The 25,521-nt window shown below is 41.7% G+C and overlaps 2 protein-coding genes across 6 annotated transcripts; both read left to right on the top strand.

Moving 5' to 3' along the window:
• The first annotated feature begins 388 nt into the window (after positions 1 to 388).
• On the top strand, positions 389 to 19,617 carry parp4 (poly (ADP-ribose) polymerase family, member 4). Of its 5 annotated transcripts, none has more exons than XM_049727961.1 (35): positions 389 to 551; positions 1,200 to 1,327; positions 1,565 to 1,790; positions 3,352 to 3,430; positions 4,888 to 4,966; positions 5,043 to 5,132; positions 5,201 to 5,356; positions 6,704 to 6,841; positions 7,016 to 7,183; positions 8,827 to 8,978; positions 9,772 to 9,903; positions 10,053 to 10,151; positions 10,275 to 10,458; positions 10,974 to 11,115; positions 11,723 to 11,868; positions 11,958 to 12,089; positions 12,177 to 12,263; positions 12,350 to 12,514; positions 12,620 to 12,666; positions 12,875 to 12,956; positions 13,208 to 13,345; positions 13,435 to 13,624; positions 13,837 to 13,907; positions 13,992 to 14,182; positions 14,303 to 14,402; positions 14,485 to 14,655; positions 14,898 to 14,978; positions 15,050 to 15,130; positions 15,269 to 15,364; positions 15,469 to 15,654; positions 15,733 to 16,982; positions 17,379 to 17,463; positions 17,631 to 17,733; positions 17,867 to 17,996; positions 18,384 to 19,617. In XM_049727961.1, the coding sequence occupies exons 2-35, from the start codon at positions 1,202 to 1,204 to the stop codon at positions 18,601 to 18,603; spliced, it is 5,523 nt and encodes a 1,840-aa protein (XP_049583918.1). In that variant the 5' UTR covers positions 389 to 551; positions 1,200 to 1,201; the 3' UTR covers positions 18,604 to 19,617. The 5 variants fall into 5 exon arrangements, with proteins under 5 accessions (XP_049583918.1, XP_049583920.1, XP_049583916.1 ...); XM_049727963.1 differs by having other exon boundaries at positions 5,198 to 5,356; positions 13,995 to 14,182; positions 18,387 to 19,617; XM_049727959.1 differs by having other exon boundaries at positions 5,198 to 5,356; positions 13,995 to 14,182.
• A 110-nt stretch (positions 19,618 to 19,727) lies between these two features.
• On the top strand, positions 19,728 to 25,244 carry LOC125973601 (uro-adherence factor A-like). Its single transcript, XM_049727964.2, has 2 exons — positions 19,728 to 24,280; positions 24,395 to 25,244. The coding sequence occupies exons 1-2, from the start codon at positions 21,109 to 21,111 to the stop codon at positions 24,838 to 24,840; spliced, it is 3,618 nt and encodes a 1,205-aa protein (XP_049583921.1). The 5' UTR covers positions 19,728 to 21,108; the 3' UTR covers positions 24,841 to 25,244.
• Positions 25,245 to 25,521: the final 277 nt, after the last annotated feature.

Raw genomic sequence — 25,521 nt, 5'->3', positions numbered from 1 at the left:
AGCGAGTGAGCAGTGAGAACAAACTACTTTTCTTCTTTAATGCTACCTAGTGTACAGTATAAGGTTATAATACCTGTGCTGTACAATAATATTCATCTGTTTGAACATAAAATATCTTGTCTTTGTAGTCTACTGAATTGAATATAGATTGAAAAGGTTTTCATTATTATTTACGTTTTACACAACATCCAACTTTATTAGTATTGGGGTTTCTATGATCATATAAAAAACTGTTTTATGAAGAGACTGAGGCTTGATCCGTGAAATACCTTCTATAAATTAAGTGATCAGTGCAAAAATTAATGACGCAAAATCAAATTCATTGCCGTGATTATGTCTTTTAATTTGAAACCTGAGCTTTTGTTTTGAAATCACACAGGAAGCCTCAATAGTTTGTTTTGACAGATTTTAGTTTCGGTTCCTTCCTCACGGAACCAAACAGAACACAGTTTAAACTTCCAGAGTTTCTTTAATTCACTAAATCGTCTGTTTGGAACCCTGAGCATTTTGTATCTTAGAACTAAACTGATTGTCACATCATCCTATTTACGGTATGTTTACCCAACTAAACTGATCGTCGTATTTACAGTAGGCCTTTCCCCTTTTCCGGGGCATTACGTTGCAAGTCAGAGTTGTTCGTACTGTGTCACTGCGTCGTAACACATCAAACTATCCTTATATGTTCTTGTCTCATGCCTGTAAAATATGGTGAATTTATTCTTGCACTTATTTTAGTTTGCAACGCAAAGGAAATAAATGCATGTCCTTGGAGGTGATGTTGTTTAGTGTTAACAAATATGGGGATTTTTATTATTATTATTATTATCAGGCTGCCTGTTTTTATTTGAATACTTAATCTCTACAATACTTCAGAGTAAAAAAGAAAAATGTATAAACTTGTCAAATTCCATTTTAACAGCAAGATCTATTTTAAGCATACTTTTGTTAGTTTTTTTCATGCAACCAACCCAGGTTCTCAATTAGATCCATAACAACGTGCTTAGCAACAAAAAGGCTTATGTTCAGCATCCATGAGGTGACCTGCAGTGATTATGTCATTTACAATAGGCAGAATCACAGGTCAGCCATTCTGTGCATAAAAATATCCTTCTTCATCATCATGTTGCAATGCCGTACTTTTGCAGTGATGAAAACCAAGTGGCCAAGCCTATTGACATTGGAGTGTCTTCTTTGTGCAGGCATGGCTGTGTTTGCCAAGTGCTCTGTACTTATGGACTTGAAAGATTTGCCATTTAAGAAGAGGCGGAGCTTGAAGTTGTCCGTGACAGAAAATGGAGGAAGTCTTTGTTTTGTGGTCACCAAACAAGTAAGACAAGTTCAATTTTTTATTCTTCATGATTTCCAAAGTACAGTCTTTGGCGAAATGGTCCACATATTTCATTTTAAAACTCTCCCAATGTCAAAATATAAATGGAAATGAAAAGTTACAATCATTCTGAAAATTGGTTCTCATCACCCATAATCCAAAACAACACGTTGTTTTCAATATTTAAAGCAAAAGGGCCATTCTGAAATACACAGAAATATTTTCCTTCATTCACAGTGCTCCTTTGTCGTGGTTGGCAATGTGTCACACCTAAGCTCCAGCAGGCTGCGCAGCATCTGCAGGTTCCAAACGCCGGTGGTGGGGCTGGATTATGTGCACAGTTGTCTGCAGAGTGGCATCCTCCTGCCTTTTGAGGACTTCAAGATAGACATATCCTCCCATGATGCCTCCTCTCAAACTCCTCCTCTCTACTCAGCTAAACAAAGTCCATTCCATGATGAAGGTAACATTTATTTTGGCAATGAAAAAACAGGGGACAATTTAGTGAGCTCCACAATTACCACCTGATTGTTGGAGGATATAAAGTGGGCCAATTGCTCAGCTGTTTTTTTTTTTGTTTTTTGATAAAATATTGATACCATATTCACCATACAGGTTTTTTGAGAAGAAGCTTGATGAAAGGCATAACATTGTTGAAGTCAAGTTGCCCGTTCCACCAGCTAATGCGCTTCCATAGGAGATGCCGCTGGTGTGATAAACAATAGCTTATCCTTATGAACTTTACATTCCTCAGCATGATGTTCATATTATTATATATTGTCTATTTTATCAGTAAAGTCAGAGCATGTCACTTTTTTCACCCGACTGCTTCCATGAATGGAATTTTATAATAGGAGGGTCTTGAAATTCATCAACCATTACAGCCGCATTAAATAAACAGAGATGTTCGGAATAGCTCTGTATTTCCAAGTGTTCCATCTTGGCAAGTTTTCATTGGAGGGGTGACATTGCAACATGTATTTTCATGTTATACACCCCCCCACCCCCTTTGTTTATTAAAACTAGGCTACCTGGCATGTATCTAGAGCAGGGGTCACCAACCTAATTTGATGCATGTCCGAAACAACAAATTTGCTCAAATTACCTTGAATATTAGTATGCGTTATTATAAATAATTAACAATATTCATTTTCAGGCACTGATAAAGTTAGATACCCGGCCTTTTTATGTTGTGTATAGTGACGGATATGTTCACACATACTTATTGAACATTTAAAATGGATTAACAGTTGTGTTCAAAGAGCCATCAACTTCAAATTTGGTCAATTACCTTTATCGTGGAGGAGGGTGTCGCTTAAAATTGGCAATCGGATTTTGGGATGAAAAACAAAAAAATCTGGGTCTTTATTATAAAACCATATCGCCCAGCCTTAGTCTGAAATCAACAGGAGAAAGCCAACTGCAGGATGGAATATATACTACTACTGTATGTGTGTGTAGGTAGTGGGGGGGGGGGGGGGGGGCTGTAAAAGATTTAGGTTTTGCTTGCACAAATCCCACCTTGATATATGCCCACGAGCGGTGCAGATAGAGAGTGCCATAAATATGAGGCGCAGACGTGAGGACTAATGGAAAAACAGCCCATGCAGCATGTGCACTCTCCTCTGTTTACACAGTGCAGACAGATTGAATCTGATCCAACCAACACCCATCCAGTTCGAGCCAAGCGACTCCTGGCTCTTGACGATCACGGCCTTCATTTGCTTGTGGCGCCGACACGAATCAAAGAGTAGTGCTCTCTCTTGGCTGATGTATGGGCCCGTTGATAAAGCCTCTGCGTCGGGCTCACTCGGCTCGACACACACGACTCGGGGTCACGCAAAGGTTTCTTGCAGCAAACCGGAGCTGTAAAAAGATTGAGTTTGTGTGTCAGTCTAGTTAGCTTTTAGCCACTTTTTAAGTGCATTGAAATGAGTGCAGGGTCACTCTTTGTCCAGGCCGCCATAAAGCGAATGTGACTAACATCCTGTGTATGTTTGTGCAATTGCTTTTTGTATTTGCAGTGAGCAGAGCCGTTGTGGAGCCAACCAAGCAGGAAGCCACACCTCCAGATAAGAGTGGAAGCGTCCAGGGCAAGTTCAGGTGTGTTTATCAGGATAGGATTAGGTACAGAAAGCAGCAACAGCATCATTAACCTGTGCACTCGTCGCGCCGCTCCTCTTTCACACGGGGTCATCCAAGCCACCCTTTATTTTGAAAGTAATTTTCAAAGAGGCTTGTTCGTTTTTAATGAATAATCTCAAAAGTGTGAAGCCACCACATTTTATATGAATGTGCAAGTTCTGCCTGGTGAATAATTCTTTATCGATGCGCTGAGGATGCATCATGTTTACCTGTACTTAAAAGGAAGTAATGGGGAAAAAAAAAAATCCACTTCAATATTAAATCGATGTAAACCATTTTTTGGTAAACACATTAGTTCAACCGTTTGACCTCTGAAAACATGGATTAACACTCCCGGGCTATTTGATTAGAAACTAAATACCTCATGCATTTTTTTTTTTGTCTTTTTATTGATCAACATCTGACTCAGCTTCCACGGCATGTTCCAGCCACTGTTCTTTATATTACGCAACATCTAAAGCATCAGAGAAGAAGAAGCCAGGTGGCGTTGTGTGTTAGCAAGACAAGAAAATAGTCCTACATGAATTTAAAGGAGTCAATATTTAGGTATAGTATAATATTTCGGTAAAAGTACAGTATATGGAAGGGAAAATGATTTGAGAGGGAGAGTAAAAATAAATAACTGCAATAATTCAAGAGTTTCTATACGCCATGTTTGAGCGTATCAAACAAGGAATTTGACTTCGGTACATCACAGCCTCTGTTCAACATATAGGTGACTAACAGGAGGGCAAGGAAAAACTCAAAACTACAGCTCGGGGAAATGAGAAACCTTGAGAAGAGACCACACACAATAATGGAGCTGCACAGCTGTGCACATCCTTTTAGAACTTGGACATGGCTGTTTTTAACACAACTGTCACCACCAAAGTGCTTCGTAAACTTCCAAATAGATTTGAGCTATTCCATCTGGCTTTTTCTGACATTTCTTTTTACCTTACCACAGAATTTTTTTTTTGTTGTTCGTACTGACCGCTCTTTAAAATTGCTAATAATTCCTTTCACCTTTTCTGAGGCCTCAGTTCCAGCTGAAGGAAAAACATCCGCTAAGCCTGACGCTACCACTGTTACTGTGGTGATTATTTTTTTTTTTTTTTGGTTAGGAGCACCAAACCTAACATTAATTTAAAAAAAATGTGGGTGTGCATACTTCTGCAACCTTATTTCAGTTTCTCTCTTGAATCGATTCAGAATAAAATTTTATAGACTATACAGTACTCTGAGCACGATGCTTTTGTTTGCAAAATAAATATAACATGTCACGGTTGTTGAGTTACAAAAAGATGTCATTCCCTTGTGCTATAGACGAGCAGGCTTATCATTCTAAAGCTTCTTCCGAATGGATTCCTGAATGACTTCAATGAAAATACAGTAGCTGTACTTATCTTGGCACTTCCGCTGTGGATTTTCTCTAGGATTTATACAGAACGGGATGAGGATCTTCCAGCATATCCGGATGACTTCAATGTGGCCAAGTATTCCATCTTTCATAAGGTGACTGTGAGGCGCCATATCTTTGTGCCTTACTTGTCAGAGGTAATAATGTGCTATAATATACCCGTCTGTGTAGGATGACAGCAGAACTTGGTGTGTGTTGGAACTGCAGAGTGCCAAAGGAAAGAAGAGGCAGCAGTACCGCGTGATTCGCTATTGGAAGGATGTAAGTGAATTAAGTCTTCTCAAAGTGTCTTGGTGGTTACGTGTCGTTTGTCTTTGTTCTAACAGCAGACGTTACCAAATGACATGGTGGCGTTCCCGTCGACCTCAGAAGAGGCTGTGGAGGTCTACCAGATTCTGACCGAAACCCTGCTGGCTTCGGGTCTGCGCCTATGGGCCGGAATTCCCCCGCAGGATCAGAACCTTGGCTCGGACCCCCTGCAGCAGGTTCTCCACCCTCACCTCGCAACTTAAAAACACAAATATTGGAGCAATTATGAAAACAGTAGCAGCCAATTAGTCTCTAGAGGGCGCCACTGAGACATAAAAGATTATTATACCATAAAACAGCTCAAGCTTCCTCTGTGGATCAGAGGTAATACTGGCAACATTATGAGGCAACATAAAATTTATTGTGAGGGGACACAAACACTGCCCCAAACAAAACTGACTCTGTTACCTAGTTGGATTCCTAGTTGTCATAATGATGCACTTCTTCACTCTTCTTTTGTGAAGCACAATAGACACAACCTGAAACCTGGGACCACATAAATGTTTGTACTTCTTCCCACTCACTCACTTTAAACATGTAAACTGTTTTGAACTATATTGATTTTTTTTTTTTATTAAAATTTTTTAGCTTTAGCTTGTAATGTCTCTATGTTCAATAAAGCCAATCAATCTGTTGATTGATTGGATTTGTAATGGCCAAGCTCAAAATTTAGGGTAATTGCAATGCCATAAATGTATATTAATAATATACACTTATTAATAGTAAATAATAAGTGTATATAACCTCCACACACACACACACACACACACATTTATCCCCAAACTTGGGGACATTCAATAGGTGGACAGCTGCTCTAATGAATTGTTTTTGGTGACGCTTGACCTTGACATTGACATTGAGGAGCTCACTTTTGGTCAAAGCCCACAAGTAATAAGGTCAGATATCCATTTACAAACCACAGTGGATCACACATCAAATTACAGGGCTTGTTAAAGGCTTTCCTGATCCTCAATTTTGTCATTGTGGCCTCAGATGATGATGCAATTACCAAATGACAGAGCCTTTTATACTCCAAATGGTCCACTGCTTATTGAATAAAAAATGAACACAAAATCATTCATGAAGGTTTTAATGCGTTTATAGACAGTAATAAGTGACTTAGTACAAATTTTCATAGTGGTTGTCGTACTGTGTTAGGTATGTTTAAGCTACGGATTGTTTAAATAGCCTTTAATCGATATGCATCATTGCAATTTTCGGGAAAACAAACTCTCATCCTCCATAATGATAACCTACTTGTAAAATACTGTAGCGCCAAAAACTTTCATATGCTTCACATTCAGAGGTTGTACCGATCACTCAAGTGCTAAAAGTCTCTTCCTAGGGAGTATGAGTAGGCTTCCCAGGCATAAATGCGTTCATGGCACACTTGAGCAGCATTCACACATCAATGGGCTGAGGTGAAAGAGTCTCGCAAATGTCACAGGGTTACTCAACCGTCTGGCAAATCATCTCCGTCACTATTATGCTCTTGATTGATACCAAACTTGTTCAACTGGCAGCTGCTGCTGGAGGAGAAGCTCAACTCCGGAGTCTTGTCACAAGACGTGGGTGTCTTTGTGGAGCTTCTGTGGACCGAGGCCCTGGGTCACCTTGACAACATTCTCCGAGTGCCTGTCAACCAACTCAGCCTTAATGACGTAAGGCTTCCCTGTTTGTTTCTTGCAATCCCCAGAAAAGATGTGTTTTGCCTTGAAAACAATTCAGCCTAGGATGAATTTAACTACCCGGGGAGAAGGCACAAAATGCAAAATCTACACAAATGGTACTCTACATTCAGTCTTCTTGTGCTTCATTCCCGTGTGTGTTATTAGGTGAGCAGAGCTGAGGGATTGTTGATTCAAGTGCAGAGAAATCTGAAGGAACCCAAGGATGGCACAGCGCACTCTCTTCTGCTTCAAGCTTACGAACTGCTGCAGCTAAAATATAAAAACCTAGCTTGCAATTTCAAGGTTATCTCCGAAAAACTGGACCTCTGTCAGGTATGTCAAAACGCACGTGTTCAAAGAAGTATAATAATAATATGAGAGAGACGAGGAAGGGGAGTTTTCACCAGTGTTTTCTGGTCTGCAATTCACATTGCTGCAATCGAGAAGCGTCCATTGTAATTAATATTGCCGGCTTGTAAAAAACCACAGCCCAAAGAGGCTTTTGTTTTGCCTCCTCAATTTGGTTGCGCTTTCGTCTGCTTCTGAAGCCTGTCGAAAGCACTTTGATGAACTCACAAAAATACCCTCAAGCTTGTTTCTTTTTCTGCTTTTGAACATTTGAAACGCTGACAGCCTTGAACAGCAAAGAATATACTCGTGTATATTTATATATATAATTTTTTTTCATTTACCTATCTTCATCTTAATTAATGTATAATTGTTACATTTTTATGTAATTGTCACATATTAGATCTTTATAGGTCAAATTCGCAGGCTGAGCAGTATGAGCAAATTAAACACGCAAGCTCACCTTAAAATAACTTTATAAATAACCCTAAATATTGTTTCCCTACAACTACTTAAGTGTATATTGTATTTAAACACAGGAGCAGTGGTAGAAGCATAATTCTCAAGTGACACATAATGAGGATATTTAGCTAAGAACAAAAAAAACAAGATGTTGACATTTTTTGCTGCATTTACTGCTGCAAATATTTTGGAGAAAGTCTATCAGCTTTGCACAGACAAATGTTTTGCTTCATTCTTCTTTGCAAAAAAAAAAGCTCAAGCTCAGACAGATTGCATGGAAAGCATTTGTTAAATAAATTAAGTGCTTACTAGTTGTGCACAAACAAGTAAGAGCATTTGTAAACATTTATTAGTCATTGAGGTCCGCTGATTTGCTGGAAGATTAATCTCCTCCCCAGTCTCAAAACCTTTGCAGCCACCAACAGGTTTGAGCTCCATCCAGTTTGATTTGACTAAAGCATTTTGTGGTGTTCCCCGACATGCCAAATGAAACTTTGTGTGCCTTTCTTTCATCAATGTCTTCTTAACACTCTTCCATAAATGCCAGATTTGGCCCACACATTCTCCCAGCTGAGCTGTGGATTTCTGTAGATGCTCGACTGAGTCTGTCAGCAGCTCCTTGATCACTCGATCGCAATTTCTGTACATGCACGTCTTGGTAGTTTTGCCGTTGTGCCATATTTCTTACATTTTTGATGATGGATTGAACGATGCTCCTTGAGATGTTCACAGCTTGGGATTTAAATTAAATTAAAAAAAATATATACTTTTTTTTTCAACAATTTTTCCCCAAAAAATTATTTAGATGTAAGATGAGCATGGTGCAGAGCTTCTCAGAACGTGACCAGAATTCTCCTCCCGCCGAGGCGCAACGTGGAAATAAATGACGAGGCTATTCTGCTCATTGCATGCTGTTCGAGCATCAAAAAGATTTATGGAGATGCAGTTACTACATACTAATTGAACCAAAATAACGGAGATGGTGTTATTTAGAAAGAATTGTATTATGATTGGCAGTTAAGTCATGCATGAAGATGTTCCTGTATTTCCTTTTTTGCGTGTCAAATGACTCGTAAAATTATCTCCCGTTTAAACACAAAAAAAAAAACGCACTTGTCTCTCTGCGCTCTCAAGACTCTCAAGATTCATTGGTTCTCCTTGTCTAGCTTATTCGAGACATGCTGAACGTGAGTGAGATGACTCTGAGAAGCCCCGCCCCTTCCTGCGTCGGCAAGTTTCGCGCCCTGAGGTGCAGTATTGAAACGGTGGAGCCTGGCTGCCGCGAATATCTCAACGTGTCATCGCTGCTCGATGACGGGTAAGAAAGTACAAATCAAAGATGGATATTTTTACAAATTTCTTTTTTTCAGCCCCCATGTGGGAATGTTATTTTTGCAAAATATGGCTCAATATAATGTGTTGAGCATGAAAAGAAATGCTTTTGGAGATGACAATGATGGTAAGCTTGCGACAGTTTGATCTTGTTTTGGTTCTGATTCGACGGCTAAATTTAATGTGTTGAGGAATTTCAAATTGGCAAACATGCTAAATCCACACAGGAACCTAAATATGAACTCAGGACGGCTGAATCCTCAGGCAGATATGCTAACTAGTCAGCCACCATGCTGCCCATAATGTACCTTCTGGAATTTCGTTTCATGTTATTTATACAATCTATGCGCTTTCAGTGTTATGATAAATGGATGATAAGATATCTTTGCTTTTTGAGGCGAAGCTTCAATGGTCCTTCTTGTCTGGGCCCCCCAGGGAGTGGAGGAACACGGGTAGAAACTGTGCTGTGCTGTGATTGGCCGGTTTGTTTTGTTAGTCTCGCTCTGCAAAAGGTCAGCCGTGTGAAGCGTGCTGTCATCCGTGCCACCTTAGTGAAGTAAATTTCTTAAACGCACGACACTTTAAGCTTTTCCGACAAACTCAATAGATGACGGATTTGGAATCACACTCTGCAGTTTCATCTCCACAGGGGCCTTTTCAGCCACAGCTCCAGTGGGTCCGCTTCAGGCTTGATTGATCCCAGTAGGCTAATAAAAGCTTACTTTTCAATCATAAGAGTCACTTGCAAAGTAAATGCCTACCTAATTTCCCTTTACCAGTGCTGTGCAGATCCATCAGGTGTTACGTGTCAGCAGAGCCGTGGAGCTCCAGACCTTTCACGGCAAACTTGGCAACGTCAAGTCCCTCCTTCACTCATCCGGCGTCAGCAACTTTGTTGGAATTCTGTCACGGTGAGTTTAAGCATGACAAACACATGTGTGAGCATACAGATAATATACACACAACACAGAAATGGGAACTTCCATTATTTGTACATTTTCACCGACGGCATTTTTGTCAACCTACCAATCTATATGTTTGACCTTCACTCTCTTGTTAGTGGTTTGCTGCTGCCCTGTGTTGGAGTGGAAGATTATGGGATTAAACGAACAGATGCTGGCAATCTTGGAAATGGTATATACTTCAGCGATAGCATGAGGTCAGTAAGAAAAGGCCTTTGAATGTTCTCACATACTTGTTCTTCAGCACTGGACTGCTGGACATTGTTCTATCATTTCCCCCTCACAAGCCATCTTCACTACGCATGTCCTCCTCCATACAGCACCTGCCTAAAGTACTCAGTACCCAGTGTCACGGACGGCTCTCGGCTGCTGCTGGTGTGTGACGTAGCCCTGGGGCGCTGCCTGGAGCTTCACCAGAGACACCCTACTCTGACTCAGGCCCCTGAGGGACACAACAGCGTGCACGGCATGCGCCGCACAGCCACCACTCACTCGGAGTTTGAGGTAGGGCTGCAATTTGTGATTAAATAGTTAAGTTGGTCTGGTGTCGTTAATAACGTATAGATTTTTGTGTGTTATCGATTTTGTTGTGGAATCTCCAAAGCAGAACATAGCATCTGGTTTATTCAAATTTCCAAGCATGATCTGTCGTGTTTTTTTTTTTTTTTTATTCAGGTATTTTGTTTTCTTCCCACATCCTGAAAACATGCTTCATAGGTTAAAAGAAGACTCTAAATGGTCCCTATAGGCCTAATTGTGAGTGTGAATGGTTGCCTCTCGAGAGCTCATTGTCAGCTGGTACAGGCTTCAGCTCATCCACGACCTTAGTAAGGATAAGCAGTACAGGAAATTGATGGATGGATATTAATTCCTCCAATAATTAAGGCAGCTAATCTGATCTGGTTGCAGTAAGAAACAATGCATTTCCGCGTTGTTACAATGACATTTAATTAATGTTCGAAAGAAAGTTTAGGGGTCAAATGTGGCTCTGGCTAATTCTGTTCCACTACATGTTCCAGGGTGATGAGTACGTGGTGTACAGTCCAGAGCAGGTCAAGCTGAAATATGTTATCCGGTTCAGCATAGATGGAGACCAACTCAAGTCGTTCAGCCCAGCTGTAGACGTCTCGGCTGAGTCTTGTCTACCCCCTGCTGACTTAGGTGAGCACTGCAGTGCACTCGCATACTTGGTTTTAGTGTCGAAAGAGTCACAATTGGATTTTTTTTTTTCCAAAAGTCAGTGGTAGGTCAGCCTTATGTGTGTTTTCTTTAAAGAGTATATCTAAAGGTCTCGTTTCCACAAGATGCCATTCATTGCCAATTCCATTCAAGGCGACAACGCTGTAGAAGAAACAAATAAAAATGCAAAAGTGATTTTATGTTGAAGAACCTCAGGGGCCGCGTTCACAGAGCGTCTTATTGTAGCATTGCTCCTAATTGGCACTAAAAATTCCTTCGCCAAGACTTTTCTCTCAGGATCAGTTGGCAAAGTAGCTGAGCACAAGTTTTTTGTAGAGTAACAACTCCCAAACTGATACAAGACTTAATGGACCATCCTGCCATCCCCACGGCGAGCGTGCATGTCAGTGAGCTGCATAGAATGTATTTATCATTACAAAGGAGTGCAATAGATTAGAACGACTCCTTTTGTGAGCCAATTTGGTTTTTGTCGAGAAAATAGAGGTGTTATTTAAATAAGCTGGCATTTCCTGTAACACTCAGGGGAGGAGATAATGAAATCATGATAATGTGTGTGTCTTTTTCTAAGCGGTCCTTCCTGATGATGATGGCGGTGTTGGAAACGTAAAGAATCCATTGGATGATGTGACTCCAGGATTACTTGACAGTTCAGGGCAGCAGCTCCCTCTGCTGGCTGTACATGTGAAGTGCAAGTTGATGGATTTGCTCTCTCATGTAAGCATTTTTCACAATTGGCTTGAGTTGAACGCTTTCAAATGGTAGCAGCCTGGAAGACAGATATTTTATTTCTTTTTTTGGGGTAGGTCATCATCTTTCAAAGGTACACTAATCAGAGCAACGTGCCCATTGAAGCCAAGTACGTCTTCCCTTTGGACGAATACGCAGCCGTGTGTGGTTTTGAAGCCTTCATTAATGGCAAACATGTGGTGGGACAGGTACAGGATGTTAAAATATCCTTTTTGCTAAAGAAACAGTATCAAAGCAAGATTTTGAGGTTGATACTTTATGTCCTTGGCTGCCAGGTGAAGGAGAAAGAGCAAGCTCGTAAGCAGTACAAGCAGGCTATAGAGAAGGGCCACGGAGCCTACCTCATGGACCAGGACGCCCCAGTAAGCACTCCACACACACACTCACACACACACAGTCAATAGAGTTGATGTCACCTGCAATGTGGCCTCTACGCCCTTGCTTGCAGGACGTTTTCACCATCAGCGTGGGCAACCTGCCAGCAGGCGCCAGCGTGCTCATTAAAGTGACCTTCGTGTCCGAGCTCATCATGAAGGACGGGAGTGTTTTCTTCTCCCTGCCCGGTAGTGTCGCACCTTGGCAGGAAAGTGCTGCGCTCAACCAGACTACGCAGGTAAAATGGGTTTGGCTAAGATTCACACAGAAAAAATGTATCTTTTTGAATTATTTTCAAAGACCAGTTAATAATTTCAGATTTTGGTTTTTGTACTTTCAACAGGTGACAGTGGACAAAGTTTGTGTAACGGATGACACAGCAAGTACAAGGTTTGTTTTGAAGTAGATGTTGTAGAAGACGACAAAAAAATAGATATTGTTCCACGATAAAGAATAAAAATAATTCCCTCGTATATTGAAATACTACAAGTACAAATAAAATCGTTTTCACGTTTCGAATTGGCTATAAAATAACAGCTTTGCTGCGTCGCAACCATTTTGTTGATATGATCTCATCCAAGTCATTGGTCTCCCTCAGAGAGTTCAGCCTGGACATGTCCATTGAGATGCCGTATGAGATCAGCAGCCTGCAATGCATTACGCACAAAGTCAAGATCAAGGTTGGTCCCATGTTATTACCTTCATGTATTATTATTGGATGGGAACAAACTACTTTTCACTTCTTTTGAAGGTGCAGCTTCATTAAAAATGTGCAGGTTTTCTTTTGTACTTTTCAGGAGGCTTTTGATATTTTACATTGTGATCCGCAGTGTTTCATTATCACGCATTGTCACATCACGTTGACGTGTTCTGATCATTTTACTCTCTCTCATCACGTTCTAAATACATTTCATTTATCGCGATCCCGCAGAGGACCGACTGCAAGGCGGTTGTGAGTTTGCTACCAGGGCAGGTCATGGCTCCAGAAGGATTCCAGCTGTCAGTCACTCTGTCGGAGGTACATCTGCCCAGGATGTGGGTAGAAGAACACCCTGACAAGGACAGCCAGGTTTGACAGCTCACTGTCTGTCTGTCAGCCTTGATCCGCTGCTTCGCTCCAGGAATTCTTTTTTGATGACCTCATTGTCTATCCCGCAGGCCTGCATGTTAGTTTTCTACCCTAACTTTGACATCAAACCCACTTCTGGATCAGATGAAGTTGTCATTTTGCTGGACACGTCTGAGTCCATGAGGGGAGAGCCTTTACTCTGGGCGCAGAGGATTGCCCGGCACGTCATCAAAACCCTTAACGGTGATGTTAAAATCAACATCGTTCTTTTTGGCACAGGTCAGTACCACTTCTTTTTGGATTTTCTTTTTTCTACTCGCCCACCATGGTCATTGCTGCTAAGTCTTTCAAGCTTTTGAACTAAACAAAACAGTTTCATGGTCTGCACTCTATGGAGAGAAAATAAAAAAATATTTTTGTTGTAAATTTGACAGAATCAGTGTTCATTTCAAATTTTCATTTCATATTATTTTATTTTGTTATACTGTCAGATCACACTCAAGCTTTCCTGACACCCCAGCCACTTGATAAAGCTCGACAAGCAGCTGAGAACTTCATACAGGTCGGTCCTGACTGCCGAATTGATCAATAGGATGACTGAATCAAAAAGTGACAACTGTGTGCTCTCTCTTGGCATCTCTCCAAGCAGTCTTTCTCACCCGTGGGTGGCAGCACTGAGCTTTGGAGGCCCCTCCAAGCTCTCGCACTGCTGCCTCCATCCCAAGGCACCCGCAATCTTTTCCTGCTGTCCGACGGCCACCTCCAGAACTCCGATGTCACTTTGCAGCTGATCAGGGACAATGTTGAACATAGCCGACTCTTCACCTGTGGCATCAGGTAACCGTTACACGAAAATCGCAGGATAGGTTTACAAGTGGCTTATGGCTAAAACTGCTCTGCGGAGATTACGGTTTGTCTTTTTCCCAATGGGTTATGTTTTTTTTTTTTACTTTTTAGCTCTACAGCCAATCGGCACATGCTGAGAACCCTTGCCCAGGCAGGATGTGGAGCCTATGAATTTTTTGATGCCAAAACCAAGCACAAGTGGGCAGAGAAGGTGAGGAAATATATATTTTTACATTTGATTTGCATTTCACGTTTGGGGTTGCGGTGGAAACAAAACCTGGTCTCCATCACAGGTGGAGTGTCAGGTGAAGCGCATGGCATCTCCCGGCTGCAGTTCTGTGTCAGTCAAGTGGCAACAGTTCAACCCGCCGGCATGCCCTCCTGCGCAGGCCCCCAAGCAGCTCCATGCGCTCTTCAACAACTGCCACACGCTGGTCTATGGCTTTGTGCCAAACTGCACACAGGCATGTCACGGTTCACCTCATTCAAAGTGGGTCGTTGTAAGTCCTTGTAGTGGAGGCAATTTATTGAGCAACTTTCAGTAAAGCAAAGAATGGTGGAACTTGCAGTCTTTGTCGGCCCTCGCTCTCCTCAGGTCATCCATTTTGTTGGGCAAATTTGATATTTGCCAGGTCAATAGACAGACAAACCAAATGTTACAAGTCACGTTTGTTAGTTATTACTGATGTGAGTTTGCCTTTTGCAGGCCAGCCTGTTCGGAAACCTGAGCGGCCAGGAGCTAAGAACCATGGTGTCCACCAGTGAACTGCAGAAGACGAGGGGCACGGTAAGAGGATTCAGTAAGGTAACGTGACGATGGCGTGGTGCGTAATTGTGCCGTAATGTGTGCTCCTCCAGTTTCTTCACAAGTTGACAGCGAGAGCTCTCATCAGAGATTACGAAGACGGAAGCTTGGATTCCAACCAAGCTGAACACGAGGTGACATACAATCGTCCCAATTTTAATGAAGTTGAGATGTTTTGTAAAACTGTCCTTGGGGCATTTTAATGAAAGCACCTCACAGACATTTATTAAGAATTCCTGCATCAGTTTTAAATATGATCTCTGTGTCCTCAGGGGAAGAAAAGCCAGTTAAAGTCCTTCATCATTGACTTAAGCAAAGAGTTCTCCATCCTGTCTCAGTTCACCAGCTTTGTGGCCATTGAAGAAAGGGTCTGTCTGTCCGTCTGTCCATCATTTTATTTTTCTTGTCACTTCGATTGATTCATCCATCGATCACCAAGAAATGATGTCATGATGTTTTGGGGATCTTTCAGGAGCCAGTTGAAGCAGAGGAGGGCTTCACAGACATCCCCAAGTTGTTGGCTGAAGAAGATGTGGACATTCTTCCCTACATCAACTGGATATCTCCTCCTCAGACGTGTAGAGAAGAAGAAGACGAAGATGAGGACAATTCAGGCTACATCCTCCTCTGCGAAGAATGGTTAGACTTCCAAGACATGGTATGTCATATGTTGCGTCTTGGTTCTTCATTTTACTTCTGGTCATTTTATAAGCTGCTTGTCTGTTGTTTCGTGCAGGGTCCAAGTGATGGATCAGACTCAAGTGAGACGTCCGACTCTTTGCCCATGGTGTGTGGTTCCCTCCCCCAGAGTCCCGGTTCAGGTTCTCCCCCTACATTTCAAAGGCAATACAAGCAAGCTATGGCAATACAGCCTAGATTGGAAATGGCGTCATTTGAAATGGACACTAGATGTTTCCAACGTTCTAGTTATACTAGGTCTGCGTTGTCAGACTCACTTTCTATAACTCTTGATGCTACTCCACCTCCTCCATTAGGCAGCCCATCAGTTGTTCCACCACCACCACGACAATCTCTTGCTCTGCCCCCACCATCTGCACCTGGTCGCTGGGCATTCTCTGCTCCTCCACCTCCACCTGGCCGTTCTCCAGATGAAAACTACATTCAGAATTTAGGCTCAGCAGTTCCTCCACCTCCACCACCTGTTGGTTATTCTTTATTTAGTGCTCAACCACTTCTCTATAGTGAATGTCTATCAGGCCCATCTTTTGTTCCTCGTCCACCAGAACCTGTTGACCAGCCTTCATTTCTTGCTTCTCCATCTGCATTTGTTATTGCATCTCCATTGCCACAACCACCTGGTGGCGTATCATTTGATAGTCCTCCACCTCTACCGCTCCATTCATCAGATGTAAGCCGCATGCGGACTTCACTCCTGTCAGTCTGTCCACCTTCAGCTGGACTTAAACTGATGAACAGGGAAGTTTCCCATTTGTCTCCACCCGCAGCTCTAACCTCAAATCGCTATCGAAAACCGAGGCGTTCTTTTGAATGTGAACCCGGCCGCGCTGGCAGGGCCAGGGCACAGCTCAGTCTACCTGCCAAGCAATTCTCCATGGAAACCGAAGAGGCAGATGAATTGGAAACTGATGGAATAGAGTTAATGGAACCAGAGATGGAGGACTACATTTCTGTCGATTTCAGTCGAGCTGCATCCGCAGATGACACTTATGGTGGCCAACAACAAGTTATTTCACAGCAGCTTAAGGAAGTTATTTGTCGTGCAGTGCCCAAAATGAAAATTCCAGAGCAAAAATGGAGAGCATCAAAGAAGAAAGCATTCATATTCCAAGAGGAAACTTCAACCCAGTCTGCTGAAAAGAACTTGTCTGCGGTGGGTTTTTCATTTGGGGGCCGAGCTGCAAGCAAGGCTGTACTGAACAAGGTCCAACAGGAAGCCAGTTCTAAAGACAGAACTTTGGTTGGTTCAACTATGCCAGGACTCCAACTAGCTCATCAGACCGGCTGGTAAGTTTCTAAACACAACTGATCTTTTGATTCAGTAACTGGTATTGTGTTTTGTTGTTTTAGTGTGTTTGTGTGTAACCTTTGTGATTTTTTTCATTTTGATTGATCATGTTTTTTTTTTTTTACTGATGGTTTTAAGAAAGTCCAAAGCGTTTACTCTCATTGTATATCACCATAAAAAAAATTCCCAGCTAGACTACTAAATAAAAACGAGATCTAGTTAATAAAGAAAGATCAACATCCACCTGGGAATAAGGTCTGGTCAGAAAATTAAAAAAAAAAAAAAGTCAGGCTGCTAATTTAATGGCAACTTTGTTTGACTTATAAATTGTATTTCATCGATCTTCCATTGTAGTTTGCGATCCATTTAACAGTCTATTACAAATTGTATTGCAGGACCATGTTTGGGGGCGGAGGGTTTTGTGGGACCGCCCCAATTCGTATTTTGAAATGGCCCGAAATCTTCCAGATGCAGACTTCTGTAAGTCAAAAACTGACTTTATATGCATGTTTTTGAAACGTTTTGACCATTTTTGCTGCATGCTTAGTGATTGTTTCATTAGGTACTTCAACAAAATGGCTTGAGAATTTTTGTAGCACTAACATGTTTTAAGCCAAGTGGCCCATGAAATATTTTTTGTGTTGCAGGATGGCTACTGGGAGTTGAGCACTGAATTGGGCGAGTGCATCAATATTGATCTCGACGACTTTGCCAACGTGTTCCTTGAAAGTAAAGGCATCCGCTCACTCGGTGAGATCCACTTTCTCCTTGGCGTTTAATGGAGGCTAGCTCAATAGCCTTCCTCATAATTCAACACAGATCAAGTTTTCATTGGTGGGATATTTTAGCCCTTTTAATGACTTTTATTTTCGGTGCGGGCTAGGCGTAAAGGCCCGTGCGGACATTCTGAGGCTCCTGGCGACTCTTCTGGTCCTGCAGCTGATGCGATTGGAGAAGCTTCCAGAAGGCATTTTGCTGCGCACCCTCTTCTGTCTGAAGGATACTCCCGTCAGGTGAAGCTCACACAGTGATCATCTGAATTAAAAAGCTCAAAATTCACCTCTTCAATTCCCTTTTTCAATTTAAAACTCATCTAAGCCCTTACAGCTTGTTAATGTTGTCCAATCTGTCTTCCTCCATGAACGCAAACCATGTTGAATCAAAATAAAATACTTAGATTTACTTTAAAAAAAAATCTGTATTTTTGCCTATATTCCAACATGTTATAAAGCAACAAAATCCTAATTATTTCAAATTGTTAGTGCGGGAAAAAAAATCATGGGATGATTAATCAACTAAATTAATCGATTATTTAAATAATTATTTAGTCCTTTCGGCCCACTTTTGTGACATCGCCTTGAAATGAGTTGAAAAAAAAAAGTTTTTTTGTCACTGCAAAGCAGACCGGCCCGCTGGCGTGAGGTGAAGAAGGCGGTTGACTGGGCCAGCTGGGCAGACCGCCAGTACCCGTGCATCTGCAGTCGCCTGGAGTTCGGTTTCACGTGGGAGTCAGCTACCCGACAACTGCTGGGCTACGACAACTTTACCTTCTTCACGCCTCTCGGCGGCCTGGCGTTGAGGAGCATGTCCAACGCCCCTGCCGCTCTGGTTGTCCACTGATTCTTGTCAGAACACACTTTTTCAAATATTTTGCATCTGCTCTCATGCTCTCACGCAGTTTTCCAAATAAGATACAGTGTGTGCTTGTTTCAAGTGGTTTGTCACTCCCGGTTGAGGTTTACTGTAGAAATTCGTTTAGAATCTCTCATTTCAATTTGTTTTACATTTTGTTTGGCTGGCGAATTCTTTTGATGTGAGATATTTGTTTTCTTGTAATTTTCTCTCCCTTTGCACAAAATATTTTGAGAATGTAATGATTTTTAAGGGATTAAAATTTAGGAATAAATATTGATTGTAAAATTAAATTGGACCATTTACAGATTATACCATGAATTATTTGGGGATTATTTGAGGGTTAATGCTATTTTTTTTTTTTTGTGAATTCATAGTTTTTGCTTTCTACTGCTTCTATTCATCACGTTTGCATATTCATTCTTACATGATTTATATATCTTTCTACATAGGTAGGTAATTAGGACCAATGTTGCGTTTTGTTTAAGATGTCTTGAGCAAGGAAAACAAAGATGTGGAGTAACACTTGGTTCTTTATTTGCAAGATCTTGGGTTGTTTAATGGTGGTCAGTGCACAAGGCACTTCAACAGATGAAACAACAACGTCATACTTCCGGTCAGAAGGCTTTATAGTGTCTGCAAGCAGGATTATGGAAAAGAAGAAAAGGGAAGGGGGAAATGGAAAAAACATGTCCTTATAACATGTCTGTTCTGTTATCACCTGAATGTTATGTGACTATGTGTCATGGAAAGTTAACTGAGCTCTGTGTGCTATCTATGTCAGCGTTCTGATTAAGCAACTGTTTGTAGAAATTAATAAGAGTATTTACCCATTGATTAAAATGAGAGTTTATGCATGAACTGATACAAGTATGTACACATTGCTATTGCTCCCTCTTCAACACCAATGTTTAAGAATAATCTTTAAAACTAAAATCACCCTTGACCCTGTATTGTTAATCTGACCTCCTTGCTGTACCAATAAATGTGGACAAAATACAAGCCTTTCCTTTATAATACTGGCTTTTATTTAAGATTAAAGCACAGTGTTGATGTACAAACTGCGGATAATGTAGTACTTGCTGTGAAAACCCGTGGAACCTAATACGGATTTTAAACGGACAATGTCATATTTAGTGACGTCTAGTGGTGAACTAATAGAATGCAATGACCTAAATTCAAAGCGAGTACCTCTCGAAGCGCGCACACTACGGTGCCAGAGAAAACATACGTCGCGAGCCTATCACAATGTCGTCAGCAAAGCTGCAGGGGAACATTAATGAGAAATTATTTTTAGTATTCGCATAAGTGACGAAGTATTTAAGTGCATTGCGCGATTTTACACACGGTGTAATAATTGATCCGATACAATTGCGATTCGCTATTTTTGTCCCATTTGGGTATCCGGTATAAAAAGATGGCGGTGAGGCATGACAACATTCCGTAAGTAAGGCTCAACTTCTGCATATTACTAAATTTGGGGGGTTTTGAAATAACTGAAATTTGATGATTCAATGCTGTTTGGGGGGTGGCAGGGGCATTTTGCCACTTGCTGAAATTAATTACTTGATTTAGGGCTCTTCCGTATTAACTACATATATGGGGAGGGGGAAAAATAATTCAAAAAGCTTTGCAATCCTTTGTGATAGTGTGTACTGTTGCACTTAAATACTAGTCCTGTAGATGGCAGTATTGTTTAAAATACAGTATTTCCATCCTTCCGTCTGTTTAAATCATCTAATCAATTTTTATCTACGTTACATATTGTTAAAATTTAGCTTTGAAAACCTTTAAATGCTGTATTGTTTTAACAGGTACGAATGAAGTATTTAATTAATTTTATACAAACTATTCAGTCTCTGGACTGCCTGCACTCTTCATGTGTGCAATTAAACATTAATTTTCTATAAACTTGCCTTCCTCTTTCTTCGCCACCTTTATACAAGTCGAGGACAATAAAGCAGACATAGCAGGGTCATGTCACATGCAGCATAATAAAATATTATGCAGCTCTAACACTTAGATGCTATTCTGTTCAGGCTAACTCATAATAAATAATGCCACACTATAAAAAAACAAAAAAAATTGAAGGGCTAGCAGTTTTCAATAGCATTTATACTTAACTGCAAACGTGGAAGCTGCTTGCTGTAATAATTTTCTATTATCGGTGTTGAACGTGAGCCAATTATCAGAATCATATAACAGCCAGCCTGACAGTCCTATGATGTAATCCCGATGAGGTCACCGAAGCCAGATTAAATGAAGTCATAAAGGCTGATGTTTGGTCAATGAAGGCGGTATGTGCATTCATGAAGGCTGTGTTTTGAGTTTTAAAAGCTCACTCCCAGTCATGAAGGCTTATGTTTATAAATCACCATCCACATACAATATTGTCATTTGCATGTCAATAAAATTTGTCACCATGCGAGTACCAGAAAGAATGACCTTAGTCGGGCAGGGTAATCGATGTTTAGCACGTTTTAAGACAAGGAGATGGAATCAGACAACATCTCAACGGCAACTCCTGAAAATTCAGATATACCTACCTCAGATGAAAAACTGGACTATGTCATGCTGTCTTCTCCAGTTGGGCAAATGTACACAAGTGATCAGGACCAAGGTGTGCGACGAGAAACGAGCCCCCAAAACTCAAAACACCAGATCCGTTCCACAGCCTCCTCCCCTGTCGTAATACGCTTGGATGATGAACTCCAGGCTGCAATAAAAAGCGCTTCCAAAACCGTGTATGAGGGCATGGTTCAATACGTTGATTTCAAAAGAAATGTAGATGTGGCATCCAAATCCTCAAGAGCATCACCCTACGATGAGCCGAAGAGAGATGTGTCACCGGCCGCCCCTTTTGAGGGGTTATATCCTGAGGATAGTGATTTGGACCTACCAGCCCCTGAAATCATCAATTCATCCCAAGAGGAACACAGTGAAGAACCATTTTCTGTCACCAGGAGAAGCCCCACTGGGCAAGAATTGGATCACAACACGCCAACAGAAAATGTGTTAGAGGAGGAGTACAGTGAAGCCGGACTATCTCTGGGCTCTACTTATCTGGAGTCAGATGCTCTCGAGGTTGATAATAACTTAGATGAGGAGACGCTATTGAACCCCTTGAGTTCATCACGACGAGAGGAGCCGGATGGGGAGGAATCACAACTCTCAACCTCTGCCTGTCAGTCAGACGCTGAGGAGGCTGATAGAGATGCGGATGACGAGACTGTATTAACATCTTGGGGTGATGGGAATGCAACACCACCTTCTTACTCCATTAGCCAGGGATTTGATCCCTATTCCGTTGGCAGTGATGTGGATGAAGAGAAACCATCGATGAGTAAATCACCAAGGGAGGAGCAGTTGGGGGAGAAAACGCCATCTCCAACTTCTTCTTGTCAACTCTCAGATGGTGTAGCGCTTGATAGTAATGTGGAAGAAGAGAAACAATCGAAATCCTTAAGTCTGTCACCTAGGGATGGGGATGCAACACCACCTTCTATCTCTACTGGTCAGGAGTTGGATCTTTTGGATGCTGCCAGTGATGTGGAAGAAGAAAACCAGTCAAAATACTTGAGTGTATCACCAAAAGATGAGCACTATGACAAAACACCCCCAACCTCTCCCATGATTGATCAAGAGCCTCCGACTGATGTGAATGATGAGAATCCATCAAAACCTTTGGATCGATCACCCCCAACCTCTCCCATGATTGCTCAAGAGCCTCCGACTGATGTGAATGATGAGAATCCATCAAAACCTTTGGATCGATCACCCCCAACCTCTCCCATGATTGATCAAGAGCCTCCGACTACTGTGAATGATGAGAATCCATCAAAACCTTTGAATCTATCACCTATAGGTGAGCAATATAATGACGCAACATCACCTTCTCCCTCTATTGGTCAAGAGTTTGAACCTCTGGAGGTTGCCTGGGCGACTGTGGATGAAGAGAGATGTACAAAATACTTGAGTCTATCACCTATAGCTGAGCAATATAGTGAAGAAGGACTAACCTCTCCCTCAATTAGTCAAAGTTTTGACCATCAGGGGGTTGAAAGCGAAATAGATGAAGAGAAAGAATCAAAACCCTTGAGTCCATCACCAAAAGATGAGCAATATAGAGAAACCCTACCACCCTCAAACTCAATTAGTCAAAGTTTTGAACATCAGGGGGTTGACAGCGACGTAGACGAAGAGAAAGAATCCAAATCCTTGAGTCCATCACCAAAAGATGAGCAGTATGAAGAAACACTACCACCCTCAAATTCCATTGGTCAGGATCTTCCTGATGTCCTCAGTGATGTGGATGAAGAGAAACCATCAAAATCCTGGAGTCCATCACCACCTGGTGAGCATTATAGTGATGCAACATCACCCGCTACCTCTATTGGTCAAGATTTTGAACCTCTGGAGGTTGAAAGTGTTGTGGATGAAGAGAAACCATTGAGTGTGTCACCAAGAGAGGAACATGATGAGAATGTAACAGCATCCTCTATTTCCACGGATCACGATCATCTGGATGTTGATGTTGACTTAGCAGAGCAGAAAAGAGATGGAACTCCACCTTTGAGTTCCACTCAGGAAGTAGCTCTTGTGGAGGTTGATAGTGACTTGGTTGAGGAAAAATCCTCAGAATCATTGAGCCCTTCACGACCGGAGGAGCAGGAAATGGGTGAATCTCCACACCACTTCATTTTTCCAGAACTTGATGCTGAAAAGGAGATTGAGAATGTAGTGTCAAACTCCTTAAACCCATCACCACTGGAGGAGAACAGCAATGGAGGATCTCCTGAAAGCTATCTGGATTCCCACCAAGATTCAACACATGAATTCACAGGACATGGAAGCCACTCTCCAGGACATGGAAGCCACTCTCCAGAGTGTTGCAATGATGCAGATAAAGCAGACTCAAGTTCCCCTCTTCAAGTCTTACTTCCAGTGGCTGATGATGGTGGTGTCATACTCCCTGAAGATGACCACGAGGATTCAATTCCAGAATCTTTAAAACCAAAGAGCAGCTCTCAATCCTCATCTCCCTCCTTGGCGTGCTTAGATGTCGACATCAGGCCTACCTCCACGACCATCTGCGAGGCCTCTATTCAAGAAGATGACAAAACACCAAATGAAGACACTGCATACGAACTGAGGCCATCTCTATCAATAGAGGAGCTTACGGATCTAGCTGACACGTTTGAGGATTTCGGGAAGGAAAACTTCAATAAAACAAGCCCACATGACGAGACACTTTTCGTACAAGAGCTGTCACAAACCACAAGTTCTGCATCGCCTGAGTACACCCAAGATCTCATTCCTGAGGCTACCACCCATCAAGATCTGCACATGGACAAAGATAGCATCAACGAGCAAACAGAGCAAGCACAGTCGTCAAGACATCCACAATTAACATCATTTCCGCAAATTCTAGAGAGGTGCTTGAGTGACGCAATGAAAACATGCTCCAGCGCCATACTTCAAGCTCTACTCAATCAAGCAACGGAGTACTCGGCCGCTGTGAAAGTAGGCAAAGGGTCAAAACAAAGAAAGGACATTCCACAATCTAAAAATAATGCGACAACTTCGGCAGAACAACAAGCGGATTCACGTTCAAAACATTCGGAACACAAGCGTTGCCAACGAGGAGCCTCCAGAGACATTCGCAGTGAGTATTTCTCCACAATCATTCTCCAACACTATATTTGACGTTTTGATAAGTTATGTTCATTAGTCATACCAGAAGTGAGGATGAGGAATGTGAAAATGCCATCTGTTACAGATAAACATCCCGAAAAGTCCATGGCAGCCCCGGATAGTAATCACGATGACGGTGAGATCCTGGCAGACATCTTACCGAAAAGTCAAATTTGCAAAGTTCACCCGATTGTAAACAAAATGGAGGATGACAGTGAACACCCTTGTCCACACTATCTTTTTGAGGTTCCTAAAAATGAAAACGAAGCCAAGAATGCGCAGTCAACTACCAAAGAAAATGTTACTCGTGAACGCCATAAGAAAAGAGAGCACAAACGTAAGTCCTCAAAGGACTCGACGAGAAGTCGAAAATTAAAAAACAGAGTGGTTCAAAGTGCGTCGCTGGTACCCCAACAACAACTCCCAGTACTAGACTCAACTTGCCGGGAAAAAAAATATTTTCTGAAGGTAAAAAACTTCTTTGCCAGGATGAGGAGGTGCCAAGTGTGTCCCAAGAAATGGAAATTGTAAAGATAAAAACACTAAATTCTCTGTTTTCAAAAAACTTTGTAAATTGATTTGGCGATGGTAAAACAAATAGCATAGCTCTTTTTAGTCGTCAATGTCATACATGTTATGATGATCTGGGCCATGAGCACTGACAACAGCAAGAACTACGGCATATTGATGAGTTTAGAAGGATTTCCAGGGAGGAAGACTAAGAAAAGTCACTCCTTTACTGGAATATGAAGATGGGCAAGTACAGAGTCAATATTTGCTCCGTTGCACTCAAACAAAAAGAAAAGAAAAACATGATCAGGCTTGGTTTCCCTCACTCAAGGTGAAAAACCCCAATGATCTGCTAGTTTTCAGTTCCTCAATTTTGACAATTTTTGAGCAGCTGCAAAGGAAAATAAAACTTTCCCCCATCTGCATACCTTGTTGCGTTTTTTTTTTTTTTATTTATTTTTTTACTGTCACTTTGCTGCTGCTATTTGATTTTACAGCTATTTGGCTCTAGCTGGTGTTACAAGTTACGATTTTCACTTCTCACCATTCATCGGCCGCACAGATTTGTCACCAAAATAAACTAGTTAGTCCCTGGATTGGTAGCCAGGCTAACGCAGCCACATGGCCAGGTCATCCCGTAAACCTGCCATGGCCGTGTTGTGGCAACACCACCTCGGAGAGGTCGGAGTGTTTACCTGCCGT

The sequence above is a fragment of the Syngnathus scovelli genome, chromosome 8 (genome assembly GCF_024217435.2).
Source record: "Syngnathus scovelli strain Florida chromosome 8, RoL_Ssco_1.2, whole genome shotgun sequence".
NCBI lineage: Eukaryota > Metazoa > Chordata > Actinopteri > Syngnathiformes > Syngnathidae > Syngnathus > Syngnathus scovelli.
Note: the sequence above shows the minus strand (reverse complement) of the source record. Positions and strands in the feature narration are given on the sequence as shown.